General features: G+C 32.2%; 2 protein-coding genes across 2 annotated transcripts; one reads left to right on the top strand and one right to left on the bottom strand.

The window, feature by feature from the left end:
• Positions 1 to 2,213: 2,213 nt before the first annotated feature.
• On the bottom strand, positions 2,214 to 3,787 carry LOC126671167 (hydrophobic protein RCI2B-like). The gene is made up of 3 exons (XM_050364891.2): positions 3,611 to 3,787; positions 3,400 to 3,502; positions 2,214 to 2,373 (listed from the first exon to the last, which is right to left on the bottom strand). Exons 1-2 carry the CDS (start codon positions 3,695 to 3,697, stop codon positions 3,419 to 3,421), a joined length of 171 nt encoding a protein of 56 aa, XP_050220848.1. The 5' UTR covers positions 3,698 to 3,787; the 3' UTR covers positions 2,214 to 2,373; positions 3,400 to 3,418.
• Positions 3,788 to 5,634: 1,847 nt separating this feature from the next.
• On the top strand, positions 5,635 to 8,177 carry LOC126671651 (transcription factor BHLH42-like). Its single transcript, XM_050365437.1, has 3 exons — positions 5,635 to 5,788; positions 7,537 to 7,819; positions 7,902 to 8,177. Coding segments are annotated over exons 1-3 (378 nt in total). The 5' UTR covers positions 5,635 to 5,786; the 3' UTR covers positions 7,995 to 8,177.
• The last annotated feature ends 1,563 nt before the right edge of the window (positions 8,178 to 9,740 follow it).

Genomic DNA, 9,740 nt, shown 5'->3' with positions numbered 1-9,740 from the left:
CATCTCTAAACTTAGCCTTCTTGGTCGATCGGTCTTCCTCTACAGGTTCACGACCAATCTCTTTCGAGAGCGAAGGGAGCAAAGGTTCAGAGAGAGACATATCACGAGTTAGTATTCATAGTAGCCTTTAGTTTTGCTTTAGTCGTTAAATAAAAGACAAAATGGTTGATATTTAACAAGTGGGATACTTAATGGTTATAACCGAAAATAATAATAATTAGAAATTTACTGAAGCACAAAAAAGAAAGTTCACTTCCAATTTATAAATATTGAATAACATTTTATAAATTGTCGTATGTAAAGATTTTTTGAATATTCTATTAATTTGATAATATAAAATACAAATAAACGTTAAAAAGTGACAACATGAAGAAAAATTTTTGAACATATCTGTATTGTTTCTAAATATAAAAATAAAAAATAATTACCCGATAATTAAGGAGATCGACGATCAGGATCATTTGGTGATAGCATAGATTGCATAGATAATTCCAGGAATATATCCCAAAAGGGTTAGGAGCAAGCAGATCCAAAACTCCACCTGCAGACACCAAATCAAAATTAAACCAAAAAATAATTACCCTAACAACAATAAAATCCATAAAATGATAACAATTAAAAAATCGTGTGATGAAGAAAATAAAAAATATTAATTACATTGCAGCCAAATTTGAGGAAGACACCAAGAGGAGGCAAAATGATGGCCAAGATAATATCTACGCAGTTAGCTGTGCCGCCTGACATTTTTAGACTTCTTGTTAACTATTAAATCAAAAACAAGACAACCTTTGAATTAAGTTAACTGTGTAATAATTTGAGAGAAAAACTTATGCATGCCGAGTCGTCTTATATAAAGGTCCAATGAAGCTGATGCTTCCACGTGGAAGATGGTTATTGGGTTGTGACAGAGAAGCGTGCGAGGTTGAGTATGACTATGAGAAGGTGGGTTTTGGTTTGCTTGGCAGTGATGAAGAGGATTGAGACTGACGGTGAGAGAGTTTTTGATACTATGCTCCTGCCACGTGTTCATGCTCATGTGACAAATTTGTATAACGCGACATTAAAAGGATCAAACAAACTAGAAGCAACCGTTTATTATGTTGCCGACCTAAAATAACCGGTAAAAGTTTACTTACCAAGTTATCATTCTCATTTTGAGAGTACTAGACCTGTTTATGGGCCGGATCTTTTAAGTAAACCCAAGCCCAGTCCAAGCCTGGTCCAAACAACAGTTTTACTATTCAAGTTTGGCCTTTGCATTTTATTTTTATGGGCTCATTAATAATTAACTGAATTTATATAAATTCAAATGCGCTTGAATTCGTGTCGTATAAATCAGTTGTGTAGAATTTATCAGCACTAATTCAAACTATGCCTCACTGACAACTATATTTGTTTAGTTATAAATAAATAAATAATTTTTTTTAATTAAAATAACTGACTAAATAAAATAATTTAATTTTAACTAATTTATCCTTTCTTATAATTTTAAGGAGTTAATGTATTTTTGTTTCTAATTATATAAAAGGGCCACCCATGGTTAGTTTGAAATGTTTTAAAATGTTATGATTTGTTTTGCTTTACGATCAATCACTTTTTACTTCCCTTCTTATGCGGGGAGATACTACGATCATGTTCTTTTGTTTGTCAGCAATAATCCTAGGTACGTATCAAACTCTTCTTAAAACATCCATTAATAAAGATCATACCTTTATTAATTGTAAAGTTGAAATATTTAATTTGTCTGTGTTGCAAGGTGTTGCAGCGAGACTCACGCTTATTATGATTTCCCATTTTATCGTCCAAGTTAGAATCTTTTATGTACTTGTGGTGTTATTTCTTTGAGCCCGGAAATTGGGAACCGGATGATTCTTTAGTTTTTTTTACAGATAAGTAATTTTAAAGAAAGGAGCTCTTCGTTAAGTATTAGGTGAAGATATAATTTATTTTTGTTTCAAAAATTATGTGTAAAGTTGAGAGGTGAATTGAGTTTTCTTCAGGTGATGCCATATGGGATACAAATGGCCCGAAAAACCATTTTATTATGTTTATTGAGAGTAACGTGACCATTTTATTATGTTTTAAAGGCTGGTGACTATTTTGTAGTCTTATGCAAAATAGAGTGACTTCGAGAATCAATAGCCCATATAAATTATAAGAACATCCAAGTTGGAAAAAGAATCAATCATCCAAATATTAAATGCAACCACAAATACGAGCACTAAAATAAAATTGCAAGTAAATCCACAATCTTTACATAAAATATAACATGTTAAAATTACACAGAAAAAAGAGAGAGGCTCAAGAATCCATCCATTTAACTACTCCAAAATAGAAATGCTCCATCAAATCAAATAACTATCAACTTTCTCCCTGTCCAAAAAAAATATCAAACAGAAAAACATAAATTACACTCACTCTGTCGGTCCTATTTTAATAGACAATTCTTTTTAGATATCTCATTTCAATTATCAAATTTTGATTATATCACACTTTCAATAAAAAAGATAACATCTAATGGTCCTTTATTATTAATTTTTAAGATACATTTTTTGATGATATATGAAGTTCAATTCTATTTACTATTTTTTAAAATAATATGTTAAAATATTTTGACAATTAAAATGAAACCGATGGAGCAATAATAATGATTTGGACCCAGCCATAGCCAATAACCCCTGTCTCAGATTTAGGTAAATCATTTTCATTCATTTTTTTTTTGATAATTTGGGGAGGGGGAGCGCTTGTGGGAAGAATCGAACCCACGACCTAGCAGTTTGCTGCTTAGCGCTTATATCATTTGAGCTATAGGTCATTGGTATCATTTTCATTCATTATAAAACTAAAAAATAAAAATTTTTTATTAATTAATTATCATTAAATTAAAAGAAAAATGGTCGATATTTAACCAGTGAGTGGATCTGAATGGTCGCAACCGCATTGAATAAAAAAAAGAACTTAAACTGATAAATAAACTTAAAAACATGTACTCCCTCCGTCCCGTTTAAGAAGTCCCATATTCCATTTTGGGATGTCCCATTTAAAAAGTCCCATTACTATTTTTAGGATGTTTTTCTATTGAATACCCTATTTTACCCTTTTTTAGTTATCTTAGAGGAGCTCTATGGAAAATTCCACTATCATTAATAGGGGCAAAACATGAAAAAACATGAAAAGACAAGAATAATTAATATTTTCTTAATCTGTGTGTAAAGTCAAATGGGACTTTTAAAGTGGGACGGAGGGAGTAAATTTCTAATTACGTGTAGCATTTAATTAGATACTAATCTGAAGAAATCGTTTCTAAACGAGAATTTCCAATTGCAGAATTTGAAAACGTTGGTTAAACGAGGGTAAAAATAGAACAAAAATTCAGAAATAGGTCAAATGTTTAATTACCAGAAAATTAAGGAGATGATCACTTGGTGATAGCATAAACAGCGTAAATAATTCCAGGGATGTATCCAAAAAGAGTTAGGATCAAACAGATCCAAAACTCCACCTGCATCCACCAAATTAAAAATTAAACCACAATTAATTCACAAAATCGATCGTAAAACACAAATTAAAATTAATTAAAGGCCAATTAAGAAATTAAAAATGAATTTACCTGACAGCCAAACTTGAGGAAGACACCGAGAGGAGGCAAAATAATGGCCAAGATTATGTCCACGCAATTAGCCGTTCCGCCTGACATTTTTGTACTTCTGATTAACTAAAAAATCAAAAACAAGACAACCTTGGGAACAAATTCGAACTGGTAGAAGATAACTGCTGTTTGTCTGTAATGTGAGGAAAACTTATCCATACTGCGTCGTCTTATATAAAGGTGCTAATGAAGTGGAAATCTTCCACGTGTAAGAATGCGATTTGATTGTGACAGAGAAGCGTGTAGAGTGAGTTGTTTGATATCCGTTGATTTTGCTTTACTTTGAAAAAGAAAGAGAGCGAATCATTGAAATACAGCTCAATTTTACTAAGTTTGCATGATCCTGCCACGTGCTTATGCCCATGTGTGCTTTACACGCTCACACGGCGTTACTCGTTTTCCTTTATTTTTTCCTTTTAAAATTTATTTAAATATAGAAAACAAATCATATTAATATTCTCTGAATTAAGAAAATATATTTTGGATAGTAATCTGTTCAGATTACATAATATTAGGTGAATTTTTTTAACTAAGGAACTGCAGCTTCGAAAATATTTGATTACTTGATGTTTCAGATATGGAAGTTTAAACTTCAAAATAGCGCCGTTTTGTCGAATTCAATTTATGTTCAAATGTTATGTGTTTATGTGTCTGCGTCTGTGTCTGTGCCACTTACACGTAAATAATAAGATTCAGAGGTCTATTGATCAACCATTTGAAAATTAATTAAATATAAAAAGACATAAATGAAAGAAATTTTTAGGTAGACTCAGTTCATCACGTCAAATCCTATTATATTATGACACGTCATTAAAATGATAGTAATCTTATAATATCTCTATTCAAATTGTAAATAAGTAACAAATAAATTTATAAAATCGCCATCATTTTAATAACGTGTGAGAAGTGATAGAAAATTAAATTGTAACTAAACGTTTAAAAAGAAAAAAGCTTAACATTACTAAACGCGTAGAGAAAGATAAACAATCTATTTAACAAATAGGATTCATCCAAATAGAATGCTTAGATAAATCCCATGATACATGATACCTATCAGACGAGTCTATGAACGGTATATTAAATATCTTTACATCCATATGGATTCTCTTACTAATTATGCTAAAGTTTTTATGAAATAAAAGTAAGAACATGCCATAGAATCAATTGCCTTCAGTAAAGCTTTGCTTTTTATCTTTAATTAACCACTTTTAATTAACCCTTAGTCGTGATAGAAAACTTAAGGAGGATCATTGTATATGGTTGAGGCACATGGCATGATGTGACTAGGAAAATGCAAAAACTTAAATGAACCCACAAATACAGTTTGATATTATAACAAGAACCATATTTCATTTAATTTCAATTCAATTTTAATACAATTTTTTAAACTACTAACTTTATCATAAAGCAAAATAAGGTTTAGGGATTCCGGAACAACCGGATCCCAAATATAATACGAGACAAAAAAATTTGCCGCTAGATGAAGAGTGAGCTACTAAATTCGCCGATCATCTAATGTAACCAAGAGAACTATAGCTATAGTCCTCAAATAAATTTCGACAATCCTTAATAATAGACAACATGTCAATCTCGCTGGACTTAAAAGTTTGGACTAGAAGGAGAGAGTCCGATTCAAAACGCACATTATGGTCTTTTGCTATCGAAAAAAAAAAGATCGAACTGACTAGTTTGGTTCAGTTTTGTTTAATTCCTTAAAAATTCAGCTTTAATTTTGATTCAATTTGACTTGAAAGTTATTTAATAAGATTCATTTTTTTCTCAATAAACTTTCTTTTTGATTCGATTGGGTTAACTTTGGACTGAATGCACACACCTAATGTGATCATGATTAGAATTGGGGTTCTTCTACTAGATCAACTTTTAAACATAAAGACTGGGCCTAAAACTTCATACCAAGCCCAGACCTTGGGCCGGAATTATCCCAATTGGTGACAACTGTTTCACTTTCCCGCTCTATGGAAACTCCAACTCAAACCGAAAATCAAATACAATGGCGTTTCTTTAGCTGTTAGGGCTCGATTTTGCATTTCCAGTTCATCTTCTTCTCTGTATTTTTTTTTTCTAATTCGCAAGAGATACTCAATTACATAAGAAGGAAATATCAGCAACCGATCTAATGTAAGATTCTTCTTCTTCTTCTTTTTCATTACTGTCTGTAAATTATGATTCGGAATTTAATTGATGAATTCGTTAACGCTTCTTTTTAATTGATTATTGAGAATTTTAATAAATCTTGAAACCGCACTCTGTACCTGTTAAAACACACTTTTTATTGATAATTTTGCAATAATTTTACTGAATGTAGTTCGTTGTAGACTTAATTGCTGAATTCTTGGATCATGTAGTAAAAACCTAAGTTTGGATGATTTTGTTGAATGTAGTAGGTTAGTTTCCTTGTAGGTCTAGCTTTTGAATTCATAGATCATATGATTAATTTAAAAGTTTGGAGGAATAGGAACTGGTTTCTTGAATTGATTGACGGTGTTCGCGGAAATCATTTTCGTCTAGAAAACAGTATGGATATGCATTTCACAGTTTAGGAGAGATTACAAGCAACAAGTTATTAGTAAAGAAATAGAAAAAGATGGAGATGATCTCCCTCCTGATGTTGTTGCCCTAATTCTTTCTCGGCTTTCTTTGAATAAAATGCTAGAGTTTTGACGAGTAAGCAAACTGCGGCTTTACTCTACTCTTGGTCATATCTTTGTCGCACAACATTCCTTAAGAGCTCCTGAATTTTGTCCCTTATTGCTTGTAAGCCTGTCTATTATCAACTAGTGAAGCGTAAGCATTTTCTATTTAACACGGCTACCTCTAACGAGGTTCCTCTACTTATGGGTGAGAATGATACTGTGAAAAGCAGCAGTTATGGATTGTTATGCATCCTCAGGTTTCAAAATCGTTCTTGAATAAGTCTTGAAATCACCTTTCAACTAGTAATTTGCTCTTCCCTCTATTTATATACCTGTTAATGTATATTGCTGGAACAAAACTCACTGTTATTGAGAAATTGACTATAATTTTGCTGAATGTAGTTTCTTGTAGATATAGTTGTTGAATTCATGGGTCATATAATTAAAACGAAAGTTTGGAGGATTTTTCTGATTCTGGTTGGTTCCTTGCTGAATGTAGTTCCTTGTAGACCTAGTTGTTGAATTCATAGATAGCATCAAAATCGATACATGGAAATGGTAAATTTGGACAGGGACACGGCGAAAAAACCTAAAATTGGTTCCTTGACTTGATTGATGATGTTTGCAGAAATATTGCTCGACTAGGGAACAGTATGGATATGCATATAAGACTTAGCAGAGATCACAAGAACATACGATTTTATCTTTAAAGCATTATTATCATAGGTTCCTTGCTGAATGTAGTTCCTTGTAGACCTAGTGGTTGAATTCATAGGTAGCATGGAAAACGATATGGAGAATGGGAAATTTGGACACGCGAAACTACCTATGATTGGTTCCTGGACTTGATTGATGATGTTTGCAGAATATTGCTCAACTAGGGCACAGTATGGATGTGCATATAACACTTAGCAGAGACCACAAGAAACAACATACGATTTTATCTTGAAAGCATTATTATCAGTCGTATTGCAGTTTCTATAATCAACTTCATGATTTTATCATCTTCAATCTTCCTTTTTTTTATTATGAAAACAAAGCTAAACCTGATAGCCATCATCTAGATGTGGCGATTGGTAGCCTTTAATCCAAAATATTCTGGATTAAAAAATTTAAGAAAATGGCCTATCGAATTTACACTCTTGAATTTGTACAGGGAGGGACTGGTACAATTACATTTTTTTTTCTTGCAGAGTTTGTGTTCATGAATGACATATTTGTGCCCTTTGTTAGGAACAGGAAGCGGAAAATTGTAAAAGGCAGTGGCGGTCGTGCCAAGCCGAAGACGGTGGAGACATCAGTGTCACTGGTTGCAGGGGCGGAGGCGGTGGTGAATGTAGAAACAAGCGTTGAGGTATTTTTACAAGAGGCTGATGCTTTAGTAGAGGTACAATGTAAGGACAAAGAAGGGCTGATGCTCGATATTCTGCTCTCCTTGGCTAATTTGAGGATTGACGTGATGTTAATTCAGTCAACGGCCGAGGATGGTATCTTTGTTGCTGAACTTAAACTAAAGGTAATTTTAAGGAGTGTTGTTTAATTGAAATTAAGTACAACACTTATAATTAGGTCTGACTAGTGCTGATTTTTAATTTTAGGTGGAAGATAATGTTGGTGGGGAGAGGATAAGCAGTGTGGACCTGAAGAATTTGATTACTCGGATAATCAACGAACCTTCAATTAGCCACTGATTAAGTTGAAATGACAAAACTCTGTTCATAAAAAACTTTTACTTTTTGCATAGTGACACAGATCAGGAAATTGAACTTCTTCATTACAAAAGACACAACTTAAAGAACTACTTTATGTTGACAATTATGCATATAATTAGCTTACAGTTTTATTAAATTATGCCCTCTTGGTATTCTGCCTTATGTTTATTGCATTATTATCAGTTGTATTGCAGTTTCGTTAATCATGTTCAATCTTACTTCTTTATTATGAAAAACAACATATGAAGCGCCGGACATGGTAGACAGCAGTCATTATCTAGTTCGAAAGTGCCGAAATCATACGTAGGTAACCAACTAAATCAGATTATTATTATTAGTAGTAGTAGTAATTTTATCATGTTCAGTTTGACATAACGATTCAGAAAAACTATATTAATTTTTAATTTTTTGTGATATTTTTGAAATTGAGCTGTCTGATAAATAAATTTTGGAAGACAGCTGAAATTCCTATTTTATTTTTTATAAATATTAATATTTGCATTGCATGGTGCAAGTGTTTATGCAATGCAAGTGAATGAAGCCCTCTATTTGAAAGCTGACAGGAAGGACCATATATTATCTGCAAACTCATCCTTAGTTTTTACGAGTGGATTCTGTTTCCCTGTGCAGTAGACCTCATTTAAGGTGACAACGTACTTTCATATTCATTTAAAAAGAGCAATAAGAAGATTAGCTAACCGATAAATTTGGACCATATCTGTAGGGACCATCTTCATGAATCATAAATTAACATTTGTTTAATGAATCAAAATTCAAATTTATAAATACCAGCTAAAGTGACACATGTTCCTTTCTCTTTCATCTTAAGCGGATTCGAGCTCTAAATATAGAACAATTTAAAAACAAAGCTGAAGAAGAGAACGAATTCTATTTAATTATGTCTGAATTAGTCGGAACAGTAGCTTTGAACATCTTGCGATATATGAACTAAATTTTTCAAAATTATACACAAATTATTTGGGATTTTTGAGTTGGTTTTGTATTCTCTGACAGAAGGTCATGTGATATGCAACTTGCACTAACCATATCTCATCTGCTCCATCATCATTATTATTATCAACCTTGTCTCTTCCTGTTTTACATTATAAGAGAAATTTAACGTTAACAGCACAGAACAGAACATATATACATGTACATATATATAATATATGTATGCATGCAGCAGATTTCATACTCAGACGACATTTTCTCTAAGTTAATCAGTTCTCACTCAGGAATTGGGTATGGGCAAACCTGCCAGCAACATAATTAGCCTTAGATTTAACCCTAAAAAATACTAACTTTCTAGTTAATATATATTATTATATGGCGTCTAATTGAAGTGAAGTACAATATATTGCACGCTTGTTGGTGTTTGTATAAAGCTACTTCTGTCATATTTAGATTTCGAGTTCATCATCTTCGTCACACATTTCCATTTTCTCTATCTAATTAATAATATTTATATATTTTGTATCCTTCACAATCACATACATTATGGGCAGACTCTGCGTTCATTTATAATTCAATAAAGTGGGCCTCTTTCCAACAATATTCATCTTTTAGCACGGATATTTCATTCGATCAATGTTTGTCGTTTCAAAAATTTGACATCTCGGACATGAAATTTTATTTTTAATACAAAATATCTTAAAATGACATGGAGAGTGTTTTGTTTTTCTGTATCCGGGTTTGTGCTACGTATTAAGTACTCTTTTTCAAGTA

Source organism: Mercurialis annua, linkage group LG3 (assembly GCF_937616625.2).
Source record: "Mercurialis annua linkage group LG3, ddMerAnnu1.2, whole genome shotgun sequence".
Taxonomy (NCBI): domain Eukaryota; kingdom Viridiplantae; phylum Streptophyta; class Magnoliopsida; order Malpighiales; family Euphorbiaceae; genus Mercurialis; species Mercurialis annua.
Note: the sequence above shows the minus strand (reverse complement) of the source record. Positions and strands in the feature narration are given on the sequence as shown.

What these genes read in the sequence shown, in the direction of transcription:
- LOC126671167 (XM_050364891.2), bottom strand. Translation starts at nt 3,697, where the DNA reads ATGTCAGGCGGAACGGCTAATTGCGTGGACATAATCTTGGCCATTATT. An exon ending in TCCTCAAGTTTGGCTGTCAG is followed by an intron (nt 3,503 to 3,610) that starts GTAAATTCATTT and finishes TGGTGGATGCAG; the next exon opens with GTGGAGTTTTGGATCTGTTT.
- LOC126671651 (XM_050365437.1), top strand. An exon ending in TTGCTGAACTTAAACTAAAG is followed by an intron (nt 7,820 to 7,901) that starts GTAATTTTAAGG and finishes TTTTAATTTTAG; the next exon opens with GTGGAAGATAATGTTGGTGG.